This window comes from Phalangium opilio, unplaced genomic scaffold, assembly GCF_054372755.1.
Source record: "Phalangium opilio isolate 3A_F unplaced genomic scaffold, DU_Popi_V2 ptg000003l_1, whole genome shotgun sequence".
NCBI classification, from domain to species: domain Eukaryota; kingdom Metazoa; phylum Arthropoda; class Arachnida; order Opiliones; family Phalangiidae; genus Phalangium; species Phalangium opilio.
In genome coordinates this window covers 10937273-10953639 of record NW_028324145.1, presented here as the reverse complement: position 1 = coordinate 10953639, position 16367 = coordinate 10937273, and the positions used below count along the sequence as shown (strand labels likewise).

The window sequence follows — 16367 nt, the reverse complement described above, 5'->3', positions numbered from 1 at the left end:
GACTTGATTTTACGATTTAGTCTGTACTAAGCCTTTGACTAGCTCTCAGCAACCAGTGACAAACTTATGGAACATATCTTACGAACTTATGTTTTCATCTTAAATATATATTGATAAGAATACGCCTATAACGGGTTACGTCAAATAATTTCAGCGCCAACTACTCTGAGTGATTGGTCCCTCGAATTACTAGTTAATTATACAGTTTTTGACAACGCCAATCTCAAGGGAAAGAGACAAGTTAAGCCTTGACTAAAATATCTTGGATTAAAATTAATATAACATAGAAATGTTGCTCTACTGAATATACTGATGACGTGCACAGACATGACGTACGTACGTCATAAGCTTCTTAGATTGATTAAAACTAAATTGGGAAATCAAGTTGAAATTAAGGTTTAGACATTCAAGTGTGACGTCATAATTAAACTATCAATAACAAACTCAATTTCGGAATAAAATTGATTTTCCCTGGATATTTATAAAACTAATATAAAAATCTATTAAATCTTAATAAAAATAAGTAGAAATTATAAATAAATCAGTAAATAAAGAATTTATAATAAACTTTAACCGCAGCTGTCTTTTCTTATAAGAATTAAAATAAAAAAAACACCAATATAAACAAGAAAACCCCCCACAAAAAACAAGGAAGAAAGATTCCAATCTATTATAAAAAAACCTACTTTCAACCCTAAACACTCTTGATAACAAGGTAGTTATTAAAACCACTTAAAGTGTGGCTACACCGTTTCGTTGTAGAGGAAAAAAGAGGTAGATTTTTTAGAGCGATAAAAACAGATAGGGAGAGAAAGAGGGAGAGAGAGAGAGATAAGATGAAGTGTTTTTATGGTACTGAAGAAAAGAAACTAACCCACGTCCCAACCCAACAACCACCCCTTTAAACTAATTTATATTCCTTTTAAAAGATTTACAATTCGATTAACTTAAAATCTAATTGTTTTTAATTTTTTTTCTTGCGCGCGCGCGTGGGCGCTTGAAGAATCACTCTATACCGCTCCGCAGCCTCCGTAGCCTCTTTTAAGCCCCATCCTTTTTTTACAAACCACCATCAACCAGGTCCAGGATGGAGACGAGGTTTTCTCCAATTTAACCATGATCCTTGAGCTCCAAGCTCGCTTTAGGCGAGATGAAAAGGGAGTGGACGTTTTTTAGAAAATAAGGACACGAAGTAGGTGTCAGCACGTACGAAACTGGGCTCGGAATAATTTCTAACCTATCAGTCCAAGAGATAACATGGACAATACCTTCGTACACGTTGCATTTTAACCTGATATTAAGGCTGACTCTTCGCCAAGGCCTAAGGGATGATGGTAGGGAAATTTTGGTCACCGATTATGTTCTCCTGACAAGTATTAATGAAGTTTAAGGTTTTCAATTGTTGCGTTTAAAACAAATCCTTCATTATACGTGATAGTTCACAGTCAACAATTTGCACCATCTCAGTGCATTTTATTGAACTTCATTATGTCACGTTGAGAGGTGGTCTTGGCTTTAACGTGTTTTTCTCAGTAAATACCGTATTTTTCTAGCAACACTTCATTGCTTCACCAATCGCGAGGGACGAATAGAGGTTTGGTTAGAATAACCAAATCGACAACAGGCAACAAAATAAAAAAATGCAGCCCGTTGAATAAGACTAAAAATAAAGAAAAAAGGAGAGAGAGAGAGAGAGAGAGAGAGAGAGAGAGAGAGAGTATGGAAAAGAGAAAAATATATCTCTAAAAAAATGAAAGAATCAGAGGAGTAAGTTCAAAAGAGGGAGAGAACATTTGTAACCTGAATTTTTCTTCAACTTCTCCGTGAGTATTGAAATGTAACCTAAAGGTTTCGCGCTTGAATTTTGTTAAGTTTAAATTCCGTGTAAGAACTTATATGAGCTAAGCCTAATTTGAAAATGAAAATTGAAAATCACGTGGAGTTTTCTCGCGCCAAATTTATATAATAGGTCTTACCTCTAGACTCACGCGAGCTTAACTAGGTTTCTGTCGCCACGTGAAAATACCAAGGAATTGCTAAGCCTAATTTGAAAATGAAAATTGAGAATCACGTGGAGTTTTTTCCCGCCAAAATTAAGAGGTCTAGAAATAAGCGCGCCGCACTACAGACATAAATTTATTTAATCATTTAAATACTTGCTGATTTGATTTAGAATTCTATATTCTAAAAACATAAGCCTAAAACCTTAAGATTAAGTTGAAATATTCCTGGGAGAACTGATATCCTCTTGTTAGTAAGGATGCGGAGGAAGATGGAAAAAGAAAGAGAAAAGAATGATGCAAAAAAGAAAAAGGAGAGGAATTCTCTAGTGTTGTGTATTGTATGTCTGGGGCATCTAAAGGATTGGAGGTGCCACGAAGCTATCAGGACCAACAGCTGGTCGCCCCTTATCGGTCTCTGGGTGACACTTCAACTGGAGCGCTATATCGACCCGTACACGCCAGTTCCGTGTATACGTTCTATTTCCTCTTTCTCTATATCCTCTTCTTTTCCTATCCAATTTCAGCCCTTTTCTGAACATTTCTCTACACTTTTCTAACCCAAAATTGCACCGCGAGTTAAAGCGGGGAAAGCCTTATTCGTACGGAGATCCCTTTACTGGGAAAAGGCTTAAACTCTGGTGTAATCTAACGTTGAAAAAATTCACAGTAAAACTGGATGACCTTAAAGTCCATCCCACTCTAACTACGCACTTTGCCTTACTACTATTTCCATGAAAGAGGAAACTAAATTTGTATAAGTAGTTGGTATTATTAGCAGTGTTGCATTTCCATATGAAACGGTCTGTCTTAAGAAAGAACCAAAATAAAAAAGGTATACTCTTTTTTTCGGGGTATACCAAAGGATGGGGTTAGCGAGTATTATAACGATACGCTCCCTATCTCTGGCCTAGTGGTAGGTTGACGTGTTTTTTCTTTTCCTTTCCAGGATAGACGGTTTTAACCTCGCGGCTTAATGGCTAGGTGGTCAGGTACCAACATCTGTTGGCTATACCATACCAGTATTTGTTGTGGTTATACCCAAAAAGGTTCGCGTGGGACGGTGTTTTTCGTCTGACAGAAGAGCGTCTCTCGCGGAAGAGAAATCATACCGGAAGAAGTATACGCCTGAGAGAAAAATGGTCAAAATATTTTTGGAAACTTCTAACCGTGAAGAGTTTAGTCAAGAGATGGAAGGTGGCTAAATTGCACTAACAGGAAAATGCCTTTAATTATAGTAAAATTTAACTGTGAAATATTATTCCATGGGCCAGCTCGGTCATCTCACGCAGAGAGACGCGCTGTCCCGACTTGCGTAAACCTTTTCGCTCTTTGGAAAATTCAACCCAGAAAAAAAGGGACCCTTGATTCGAAGCATACAGTATAACCATAAGTTCATAAGATATGTTCCGTTATAAGTTTGTCACTGGTTACAAACTGGAGCTTGTCATGAAGTGAATGAGGTAGGTCATAGATTCGAGGTAAAGCGACGCCTGGTGAGGCGCTGTCTAAGGCTTAGAACAGACTAAATAAGAAACCGAATGTATTCAATTCTCGCTTGTCGTTCTGGAACTAGCTCTAGAGTAAGTATCTAGCATTATACAAAGTATAGGTAGTGTTATACTTAAGGAACATATCTTATAAACTTATGATATAACGAACTGACTCTCGCGGAAGAGTCGTGAAAAGAAAAACGAGTCTGAGGTATTTCCGTGAAGCGATTTAGCAAGCCGCGAATATTACCGGTATGATGTGTTGAACCTAGGCAAAATCTAGTACTCGAAAAGACGATTCAAAACGCATTACCGCGAATATGACCGACCATATTCCGAGGTTGGTCCTCCATTCCCGCCCAACCAAACTATCCTCTTTACGTTTCGAGTTGGTTTCAGAGTGAGTTTCCATAAGATGGTATACTCTTAGAGCTCCAGAAGTATGGTGGCTATTGAACGTTGCAACTTATACGAGTTGAAATCTCGTATCTTACGAGCCACGAACCACGTCGAGATCAAAACGATTCCCAGGTTCTATTGCGTAGAAGTTGGGAGAAAACGCGTCCAACCGAGACGGACGTATGACTCTCATCTTTCCTCAATGAACTAAGGAATCTCCAAAATAATATATATATAGGTCCTAAAAATATTTCCTATTTTAGGGTTAAGGATTTGGTCCCTTAAAAGACATAATTATTTTATGCTGGTGGAAACCTGAATATTAATCATAATGAACAATGTATGTATGTATTTCAATCTCGGAAGATATTAAAGTTTAAACGGAAAAAGTTACATTTTGATGGCTAATTAAATCTCTTTTAGTTCATTCCAAAGTTGAAAGTATACTTGATGGCATGCAGTTGGTGAAAGAAAAATGTGGCCTTTCTATTTCAACGACGTTAATCAGGAAATATATTAGCTAACAAATTTAGTGACAAATCTGGGACCCAAAAAACAACAGGCGTCTTGTCAAGGGACAAAACTTTTTTTTTTAAAAAAAAGCCTCCAAACTAAATCTCAACTTCAATTTATATCGCGTAAAATACTGGGTCGCTATATTTTAAAGTCTAACTCAGCCTTTACACGCGGTGCAATCTCTGGTTAAAATTTTAATACCCAAAGTACAAAGTAGTTCGATTTAGGTGGTTGGGCGTGGAAGCGGAGCGTACCATACGTCATGTTGATAAAGGAAAGGCGGAGGACTTTGTATTGGAGTATACAGGCGAGCGAACCAAAAAAACAAACGAGTGGGGAAACCAAAATCCAGATTTATGTTTATAATCCTGTTGGAACGCCAACAGACTTAAAAGCCGACTGAGAGAAGATGGGAAACGTGGGGATATTGTGGACGAGAAAAAAAAAGAAAACATCCGAAACCTCCCTTTAAGGGAAAGCTCTAGGGAGACCTAAGTAGCGGTATAACATCGAAAATTCCTTACTTTCCTCTAATAAAGGCGTATAGAGCTGAGCTTGTACTTTTTTTTTAAAAAAAAATATATAACAAGATGGTAAAGATAGAAGGATTGGTTATCTTTAACATCGCAGTCCAGGATAGGTTAAATCATGCCCAAAGTTTTAATACGAAAGGTGCGCACACTTCAAGTAGGTTAAAAGTAAAAACAATAATAATGTAAAGCTACTGAGGTCAAGATGTTTGAAAAAAAAATTGTTGGACTTAGAATCTTAGTATTTGACTGTAGAATTACAGTGACTACATCTTCAACTCTACGTCCGTCTCGAAAGCAGAAGTTTAAAGGTTTGAATATTATAGGGATAAAACTGAAAAAGAGAATACGAGGGAGAGCTATAGGGGTCGAAATAAAAAATAAGAAGAAAAAGTAAAACGAAGGTTTTCTTTAATTCGGGACTATCGGGAATAGGAGCCTGGGAGTGGGTAGGATGGTAGTCCGGATGGTCGCCGCGAAAGATTACCTGTCTTCATCGAGCGGCATCGATCTTGATTTGCGAGAGTCACCTGAGGGACCCCCCGTCCGGAAAAGAGACTTAGAGAGTCTAACGGGACACGGGACATGGACGGGCGAAGCATCCTGGACTCTTATCAATGAGGACAACAGTGACGGGGTGCTCGGGAAGGGAGGGTTAGAAAGACTAATACCGGTATAGAGGAGCGCGGACACTTTATAACTCGAAGACGTGTAAGGATGTTCCCGACCAAGATCATTTACTTTACGGGATCTTTTTCCTAGTTAGTCCCGCGTCTCTCGGCTAAGTTAACTGATGTCCCGTATAGTAGGTATAGGCTTATACTAAGATGAATAGAACCTCTAAATTTCCCACCCGTTTTGTAACGCTAATTTTAAAGAATAGCTTTAGTTTCGAATTTGAAATAGATTCGGCGAAACTAAAATTTCTCTTTGAGAGTCTGTGTGGCGTGAATATTCAATTGTAAATGAAGTAAAAAATATTTAGGCATTACTTACCCCTCATGGGAGAGACGGGTGATCTGTTGTCGCATTCCGAAGAAACCTTTTCTTCGTGCGGCCTGAGCATGCAGGGAGAATAGATATTGGTCTGCGAACAAGGTCCCATTGAGGCCTCGCTTCCGTCGCTGTCGTCACCGTCATCTTCGTCCCCGCGCGATTTGTTCCTCGTTTCGTCGATGACCAAAGGATGGTCGTCGTCAGGTATAGGCAAGAGGTGGTCCGGGTGATGGTAGCCGACGCGTTTGCTCTCCAGTACCGTGTATTGCTGGGGACTTCCTCCCGAACAACAAGATTGCGGAGAGTTCACTCTCTGAATGGGTGGACCCGTACACAACGGGTCCGTCAAGTCGCAAGTATTGTTCTTGTCGACCCCCTGATGATGGTGCTGGGGAGGCGGGTACGTAGATGGGACTAGCCTTTGACAAGACTGTTGCACCATGCACGAGTCGCGCATCATTTCGCTTTTCACATGCATACAGTCGCTGTACACCGAATGGTTCTCGTTCTTTCTGAGGGGCGCGTAATGTTCCGTCATGATGGCCCCGCACTCTTCTTCGATTTTCAGTAAGTTGTCCACGTCGTAGGGTTCGCGTTTCACCACGACCGCGGGAACAGTCAGTTGCTGTTGCGCGTGATGTTGTTGATGGGGCAGCGTTATTTGAGGTCCCTGATGAAGTCCTTGAGACTGCTGTTGTTGCTGGTGGGCCTGTTGCGGATTCATTGCGGGCAAGGCCCCGCTAATCGTGGGTCCGCCGAACGAATCGCGGGGAGAGGGTCCTCCGCAAACGCGAGAGGGTCCCGCTCCGTACGCCCCGGAAGAGCTCGCGCCCATCATCGAGTCTTCTTCCTCGCCGCAGGACATTGGTTCCGTTTTGCACTTGGGGTAGGGGGATCTATCAGAGTATTTCGAGACCGACGAGCAAGGACTCGCTTCTTGGTCCTCTTTACGATCGTCCCGGTAATAACCGGCACCCACGGGTGATAAAATAGGGGATCTTAAGGGTGACCTATCAGTACTGCTTCCGCAAGTCGAAGATCCCGACGAGCTGGCGCTGAGAGTTACAATCTCCTTCCACGAATTGGTGACGGATTCGCCACCCTGCGAGCTAGGGGTTCCCGTATTGTTTTTCTTTTCGAATAAGTTCTCGAAAGGCGGGTTGATTTCGCAATTTTCCGTGTATGTATTAGTCACGGGTTCGTAACACACGCCCGATAAGCTTAACAAAGCCGCTTCGGCTTCTTGGATTCGTCTCGTGTCTTCGTCAAGTTCCTCGGACGTCCGTTCGCGATGTTCGTCTCGTACCCTAACAACCGACGCCGCCGTAGTTGGCGTGACGCGTTCCCGATAAGGTTCTCCGCTACTAAACCTAGTAGAGACCGATTCGCCGCGAGATTCACCACCGGATCCCGCGCTGCAATCAACCCTGAGCTGTTGAGAAAATTCGCCCGATTTCTCGGACCAGTTTGAAACGGACGCGCTTTCGCCTCCACTATCGTGACTAATTTCGGCCGTTTGACCACTGTTAGAAGTGTCCATACTCTCTAAGCGTTCGGACAATCGACTACCCTGAGGACTACTCGTCCCTGAGGGTACCGGCGAGGACCTACTCTCCCGTTCCGCGGTTGTCGCCCTGGGAGGAGTGTTAGAGCCACTTTGTCGACCAGACTTACAAGACGTCTGTTGCGAATGTTGTCTCGTTTCCGAAGAAAATTTGCGTTTGTTGGGAGATGCGCTAGAGAGTCGTCGCCTCTTCGTCGTAGAACTCGATCCGGAACCGCTAAAACAAGGAGAAAAATGATATAAATACTATTTAATATTAATATTACATCCTTAAATAATTTAAGAAAAGTCTCGAGTTAAGATCGAGGCAACTCGAAAGTTCCAAGAGCCGGAAAACCCTAAAATAAAATAACTAGAGACTCTAGAATAGTGTAATAAAACTAAATTTCTAAATTCGGACGACACTCCAGGCGATCGTAGAATATCTTTATACATCACGAGGAATAGTGGAAAAGAACCAGAGTAAAAGATAGTTTCGAGTTCTCCCAAGAAAATTCATTAATTAAAGTAATTCCCATATCGAAAGAAAGAAAAGCTAAAAAGGAATTCATCCCCTTAAGGAAAACGATGACAAAATCCGAGTAAATAAGTCTCGATTAAGTTTTACACGCTAGGAACATGGTTTTATAAAGAAAAATCACAGCGCGTGAAAAAGATAGAAAGTTAGCCAATGGCAACACCTCGTCAAAGAAAATAGAAAAAAAAAGAGGTATGGGAATACAAAAAATAAATTGTGTTTTTAACTCTTAGCGACTTGGTATACTACTGTTGAACTTATTACCAAGAACGCGTGCCATGTTTTAATGTACTCTTGAACAAGTTAAATGTGTCAACTAAAAACACACCCATGCCTTTTTTATCCAAAAAGGTCTAAGATGAAACTTTTTCAGGATAAAAACCAAAGGCGGAAGACGAGATTTTAAAATAGCTTAGCTTACAAATACGAAAAGAAACACCAATATTGGATATAGTCCCTCCACTTTCTAAAACTGAATCGAGATAAAGGGGGATTAGATAATTAGAGAGCTAAGGATTTGCCTTTCATCCGATTCACCGTATAGCTGAGCGAACGAAGAATATATATACAACTGCACTGAGAAGAAAGCTATATAGAGAGTGTCTTATATGGATCTATATTTCAACGGTTGGTTCCATTCCATCCTTCCGTGAGTATATAGGTTGGGCGCGTGCGGTCTGACAGACGAGGGAGTGCCACGTACGCTGGAAGAAGAGTCAACTTTTATGGACCACGAGAGAGTCAGCTAGCTCCGACGACTCTTCATAAATAATGCCAGTCGTGGCTGCTGCCCGTAAAGAACTCTCACTTTTCTCTCTTTCCATCTTTGACTCTCTTCCGTATGGTGGCGGAAGTGTATTAAACCGGAAGTTACCCAAGACTGACTGAGCATAATTCTAAAAACTATATTTTCCCGATGCTGCATGCACCATTTAACGAATTCCGTGTCCCCATACATATTGATAACTTCAGGTTATCTCCTTCAGTTGACGATGTACGTATATACACGTATACCACAGTACTATCTTGAGACGATTCGGGTCTTGGCCGAAAAGCCGACCTCCCGTCTATTTATTACCACCAGTTGACCTTTTCGTGTATCCCAAGTCGGTCGTAGAAAAATGTAGAGTGTTAAAGGTATGTAGGGGGTATCCCCACCTTTACGAAGATTTTATATAATGAACATTGACTTTACTTCTCGATGGTTGACAACAGTTAACAGGGCAGAGTTTACAATTTAACATCTTTTCGCTGTAGTTTTAGCTTGGCTAAACCATAATGCTCGACTCATAAAAATTTCTTATTTTTTTTTTCCTTTTTAAAACCTCTTCATCGCATCAAAACTACACGGTCATTAAAAACTATAAAAAAAGCTTTGCTAATATCCACAGAAGGTGATTTAGCCCAAAGGCCTAACAATGGATGATTAGCTCTATCTAAGAGCGAGAGAGAGAGAGGGGGGAGAGCGAGGGAGAGGAAATCCCGAAATTATACTTAGTGGAGTGGAAAAAAGGCGCGTAATTTTTTTTTTAGTTCCCGCTCATTCTTGTCTATTGGAAAGAATGCTAAAAAAAAGTACATAGCCATTATGTTGGTGAAGTCCTTCCTCTAGTACGTATGAAGGGACAAATATTAAAAGTACTCACTTGCCACCAATACCGCGTTGTTTTTTCTCTGGAGCAACATGACCTCCGGCTTCTCTCCTGAAAGTTGGAATAGAGGAAGAACACGCGAAACGAAAAACGAGAGGCTGATTAATTCCAAAATCATTAAGCGGAAAAAGGGGTGATAGTAGGGGAAGGGTTTAGGGTGGAAACGAAGGAGCAATCGTATCACGTGACCGCGTAAAGTAGCTCACGAATCGCTAAGTTAATGTAGCGAAAAAATGAAAGAGAGTCCCACAGATTATAGCGAAAAGGCGGGAAAAATCAAAAAAGAGAATGGTCAGAAAACGTACCTATCATTCGGAGATCCTTCGTAAGTAATGCATTAAAATAAAAGGAAATTCAGAATAAGAGGGATGTAATGTTTACAAGCGTTAGGGATTTGACGTCACAATCACTTTGGAAACATTAAACTGATGAGGGTACATAGTATAGGATCATAAAATGAATCTGAATTCATTTTACGCCATTATTCGTAATGGTACGAATGGAATTATGGTTAAATTTATCAAAAATGTAAACAGTTTTAGGAGTAGAGAGAGAGAATAGACCCGAATGATAGCAAAATAGTACAAGATGAATTAACTCTATAAGTAAGTCAAGGTAAGATTGTCAATCATCTTTGATAAAATGTCCAAAATCTTACGACAACTTACAAACAACTGAAATTCACCCTCCCTTGAAAAAATAATCGTAGGGAAAGTGTAAATATATGAAAAAGATCACGATCCGAGTAAAACACGAAAATCGCGGTGGAAAATTTGTTTCCCACCAAAGTATACGACGGTGACCCGAGGAGTCAAGCATTTATTTTAAATTATTTATTATTAAAGTATATTTAAACATTAAAAGGTATAGAAAGGCTGCGCAAAGCGTGGTAAAACTAACTTCAAACTCTAATGACTTCAAGCACTCGAGGCAAGCGAAATTTCCCACGATTTTTCGACGCCCCCAAAACCAAACTTTTAGTTTAGTCATGTGTCGCGAATCGAACTAGTTCGTAAAAACTACGCTATCTCTTTCAAACAATAAAATTAACCTATTAGCTTCATGTATCTTTAAAACTATCAAAATCCGATATAAGTCAAACGCTACTATGCCTATCCTTTATTTAAAGATCAATTTATGAACTGTATAGCAACAAGGTAACATTAAGGATCTCTTTTTTTCTATGTTAAGCGTATATTTTGCGGCTTTGTAGCGCTTGGTGGTTTTCTAATGGTTTAGCCTAACTCTTGGCCATTATAGATCGGACCGCCCGTTAAGTTAAGCACTCGGCGGCGTTAGCGTTCCATTGTCGAGTCAAAACAAATGAATCAACTTTTCACCCGGCCTTAATTAAGAAGTCTGCCTTTACTAGCTCGTTCTTTCTCCCATACACTTAACGCGTATTCTACGAAAATAGATGTAAAATTCTGCGAAACATTAACTGATTGAAAAGTATAATGACTATCTATCTAGCGGTACAAGTGGAGAAACACCTGTGCAGCTTTTATTGTTATTGTTTTGTCTTTCAGGTCAATAGAGACACCGACTATTCTTGCTTTAGCTTATGGAGATTAGTAGTTTCACGCGATTTTGAACAAACGAAGTCCAAGAAGGTAACGATATGGATCACGCAAAAATTAGGTTTATAGTATAATTATAATTAAGCTAAGACCATATAGAAACAACTGAAAACGGAGAGAGGAGAGAATTTTATGGAGCTACTAAACAAATAGGCGACTATTTTATGTATGGTTTTGTTTCGAATATATACGAAAGTTAACGTTATAGTATAAGTTAATTCCTTCTTATAGTTTTCCACTAACTATCTAACTTTTAAGAACTTGAAATTTTATCGATATTAGGGCAGGTGGAATAGGGTCAAAAGTTCTCTCGACCATTATAGCTAGTGCATTTTTTTATTTGTAAATAATTTTTCAAGCCAGTAAATTTGCATAATCAAACCTTCTAATGGGCTTATTATCCTTTCTAAGTATTTAAAATTTAATATGTAGTATTTAGATGTTAAGAAGTTACAAATTTGGTTCTCAAGCTCCAGGCAAAAATTAGGAAAGTATTAGCAGTGTCTTTGACTACATTTTAAAATTATCTTTTTTTTTTCGCTGCACAGCGTGTCCCCCAGATGTATTAAAACGGATTAAAAACATCTGTAACGATTAGCCTTATTCCTTGAATTCTCCGAAGAGAGAGACAGAGAGAGAGAGAGAGAGTGGCGTAGCTTTTTCTTAATCATATATCTCTTCTCTTTATCTTAGGCCGGGGGTACGAAACCTTATCCGATTAAAAGGTCGTAGTCAGCATCCTTACGAGTTCAGGAGGTCCAAGAGAAGCCTCTTCTTCCCTCAGGGGGAAAAAGAAGCCATCCAGGAGAGAAAGAGACCAAAAAGAGAGAAGAAAGAGGCTTTCGACAAAAAATATTCCATCTGGTCAGATCATTTACTTCTGATCTGGTACATTTCTCGTTAAACCTACCAGTGCACGCTTTAATAGTTAAAATAGTTTGGCAGTTATGATAATGAGAAAACGCTTGGAATAACGTTACAAATTGAACTTCGGTATCAACTACAACTCTTATTAAAATTAAAACCGATAAAACTCTTATCAGTAGATCAAATATTTATAATTAAGGTCTATTTTCGCCTACTATTAAGTTTATTAAATTATTTATTTGACGGTTAGGAACGATCTAGATTAATTCAATTCATTTTCTATTAAATTGGTCTCTATTTTGTCCAGATGAAATCTTATTTGTCAAGTAGCACGGCGAAAAGAATTCAGTTTCTGGGAAAAAGGGCTTTTTCAACTTTCCCGCGTGGCGAAGAAGACGCGAGACTCAAGCGTTCAATTATTCAAGAAAAAAGCTTTCGAAATAGTCTGTTCCGACAAAACTAGAGAAGGGTGAAACTTCCTAAACACCCTTTCGGCTGATTCTCCTTGCATCGTAGCCTCCTCTGTCCACCTAGAAACTCGGACCAAGGTATTGAACAAGAAATGGTGCTAAGTACCATCTAATAAAGACATTGCTATTTCCAAGCTTGAACCTTATTCGCCAAGGATAAGCTCTCTCCTCTCCCGTCTCTCTCTCTTTTCGTTCGTTTATACGAGCTGGGACAACCAGGGGGAATATTTTAATATAATTAAACGAAATTCTCTAATTAAATGTTAAAAAGATGGATAGGTTGGGATGCATTAAGACGCGCCGGTGCAGCGAAGATGATGCCCTGAAGGTGAAGTATACGAAGTGGGGAAGAAGAAAAAGATGTTCGCCGTGGATTTCTTAATTAGCCACATCGTATGATGCATATCTATGTTGAGGCTATTAGTTTGACCTGGCCTGTAGTAGGTGTAGTAGTAGTACCAAATATTTTGTTCGTCTGTGAAGGGAGAGTGAAAGGGAGAGGATAAGGTGATATTTTCCCGTTTATCCCAATCATAAAGGGAGAGGATTATGGTCGAGAGAGTAAGCATTGAAATGTGTTTAATGTTCATTTCTTATTAAATATGGCTCTAATTAAGTAGAGAACGATGTGGCTATTATTATGGCCCAGCCCTTGGGTCATCTTGTTTTATTTTTGTTAATTTCTGCTCGAGTCTAGTCGTCTTCTTGATTTGTTAAAATTTGTGTACCTTACTGTTATAAATATTTCTTGGAATTAACGCGAGTTAAAGTTAAGATTTTTTAACATTAATATTAAATGAAATAAATTTGTTAAATTAAATATAACCTACATTTGGAAACACGCACGCTCCAGTTAAGCTTTAGTAAAGGAATATTTGTTATTATTTTTAAGACTGTCTGTTTGACAAATTTTACTTTTAATTTAGGACAAGAAGCGATGGTTTATTTAGCTATTCTCAAGTAATTAATTATTTGTTAAGACGCCGTTATAACGAAATATACTTTTAAAATTTTAATCCGAGAAAGAACTCGATACGGGCCTTGCTTAATTCAATTCAAGTTAATGAATTTTGAAGAAATAAATCAATGGTATAATATCTCATTATTTCGTGACGATAGCTAATGCGTACCATGGTAGTATATTAATTAATTTCATGGCGTTTCTATTATAACAATCGCGTGATGTCCCTACAACATATTTCTTTTTTGTTCCTATAGGGGGGAATATATCAATATATAGTATACGTATATATAAGTGCGATTTTCATAGCCTATAAACCTCCTAATGGATGATGTTAGGGGTTAGTTAGAAATATATAGCACTGCCAGAATAGCCAATACACCCTCACCTATCCGCATGCACTTTCCCTGTATAATCCGAAAAAAAAGAACACGAGGAACTAGAAGTAATCAAAAACATATTAACCTAATCCTACGCTATCATTCTTTCAAATTTAAGGTACCAGAATGGATTGGTAATTTCGAGTTATTTTCTTTGGGTGCATGCATGGCGCGCGCGGTTTTATACCTTTGCCCCGTTAGAAAATAGCGCGTGTAGGCAGGGTTATCTACGTTAGTATAAGGCGAGTCGACGTTATAGGTGTAGAGGTTTTAGATGAATGCTAGCTATAGGGTAGGAGGAGAAGGTATGTATGTGTGAGAAAAGGTTCGGACGTAGCTAAGGCGAGAGCGAGCGAGCGCGGCCCTACTGCTCGAGTAATTAACTGTGTGCTGGCCCTGATAAGGGCAGCTTCTTGCACAGACAGCCATGATTAATGACCGACGAGGGCGGAAGGGTTGCTTTGGAAACGCTCACCTGGTGGGCCTTTGGAACGCGTCGGGGGCCGCCGAGAGACGGAACCCCCCGATCCCGACGATGGCGCTCCCGCTCCTCCGAGTGAGGCGCTGCAGCTGGTGGTGGTGGGTTCGGCTCCTCCCTTGCAAGCCTCGCTGCTGCCTGCCTGCAAAGACAGATAGACAAAAGGTGAGACGATTGCCCGAGAGAGAGAGAGAGAGAGAGAGAGGAGTGAGGCGAAGAAGGAGAGAAAAAATTGCGTGAAGAGAGAGAGAGGTAGAAGGGCAAATATGCGGCTAGAAAACGAGCGAAAGAAAGCGGCCGAGAAAGGAGAAGAGAGAATATACGGAAAGAAGAGAAATAAGAAAGAGGATGCGGCCCCGTTCGCATCTCTCTCGAATAATCATCCTCGGTTTAAAAGCGAATATTATTACAGTTAGTAGGCTCTTATTAGGAGCGTGGGAAAACGTCATAACGATTACGTTCGCACTTGAAAAGAGTCAATTAAGGGGGAACTCCACACCGCACTCCTTCCGTTTAATTAATAGCGATTTAATTACGGGAAAACGCTTTAAGGAAACGAGCGTACCAAGGGTTAAGGAATCTAGTTTAGACGCCTTTAAGCGAATGTATAAAGATTTTGGCTCGCAAATATTGGGTTATATAAAGTAACCAATTTTAGAGAAGGATTCGCTATCTAACAGGTTGAAGAATCGTTTAAGAAGAGCTAAGAATAATTATAGTCTAACGTAGAGGCCTTATTCTCTGATTGAAAACTCATTGTGTAAACATATTGGTGTTACGAATTTAAGCTAACATCTGATTTGATCAATTAGAATATTTCTTAGTAAATTGGTAGTTAAAAATAAACGACAATTAAACCCATCCAATTTAATTAAGCGGGAAAAAAGAAACCTTCCCGCAAAAATTAAATAAAAAAACCAAAAAATAAAAAAAAGTCAAATTAAAGTTGGATTGCGGAATCAGAATAAAGACAAAGACCAAAAAATAAAAAACCTTCGTCGAGGAGTTTTAATTGCACACTTCTTTAAGCAGGTTAGGGGTTAGCTTTGTTTGAAAAAAAAAATAAGCTTTTTTTAGAATTGCTTGGAGAATGGGGGATAATACTAACCCATCGTACTCTTTAAAATCCGAACTAGTTCTCTCTCATTTGAGCCTATATCGTATTAGCGGGAGACAAATGACTTCTAAAGCATCGCAATTAGTCTTACTATCAAAAATGGGGAGGGAAGGGTTTGGCGAGGACACGAGGCTATTCCGCTCTCCTTACCCCTTTAGATATACCGAGGTGAGAACGAGACTTTCTAGAAGAGGCGAAGGGTGTTAATCAGGGTGAGGGGGTGACCCCCCACCCACCAAGAAAGGGAATAAAACTATGGGGGGCCAAGCGAAAGATAATGTTAATTTGCATGGAAGTGGTTGAAGATTTCAAAGTTTAATATTACACCCTAAATTAATTGCTCATTTTAACTTTAATCAGGGATAGATTTAATTTTAGATGTAGGAATGGAGAACAGAGTAATCTGGGCGCGCGTCAAAGTCCCAGACCCCCTTCCACGGGACGGAGGGGTATGAAAAAAGAGGCGGTCATAGCGACAGAGGTAAAAAGGAATTACGTATTTTTCGCCGTTCTCGTCAGCAACGCCATCAAAACGTAGTTTAAGTGAGCCAATAAGATAATTTAAACTTTTCGTTACGTGTTGGAGGGAGGGGCTCTATACTGGGCTATGAGTTGGACTGAAGCAAAAACTAACCGTTCTCCATTCCTACTTCTAAAATGAAATCTATCCCTGCTTTAATATAACATTTTCAAAATATAGAGTAAAAAAAAGTGGTAGGACTAAATTACAAACAATGCTTGGGTTAGGAAAATGTTATTACTATGACATTTTTGTCCAACGGGTCACCGTTGTTTACATGTTATGATTAAAGTCTTTGACTGCTAAGTCTTCCTGCACATTTTAACA

At 39.6% G+C, this 16367-nt stretch overlaps 1 protein-coding gene across 12 annotated transcripts in view; it reads right to left on the bottom strand.

Annotated features, from left to right (window-relative positions):
* Positions 1–16367, bottom strand: part of LOC149717793 (uncharacterized) — a 97791-nt gene that overhangs the window by 14590 nt on the left and 66834 nt on the right. For all 12 annotated transcript variants that reach the window (XM_089840717.1, XM_089840719.1, XM_089840721.1 and 9 more), the window contains exons 4-7: positions 14401–14545; positions 9973–9988; positions 9662–9718; positions 5935–7715 (exon numbers count right to left, since the gene is read on the bottom strand). In XM_089840717.1, coding sequence (XP_089696843.1) covers positions 5935–7715; positions 9662–9718; positions 9973–9988; positions 14401–14545 — 1999 coding nt within the window. The remainder of the gene's footprint in view (positions 1–5934; positions 7716–9661; positions 9719–9972; positions 9989–14400; positions 14546–16367) is intronic.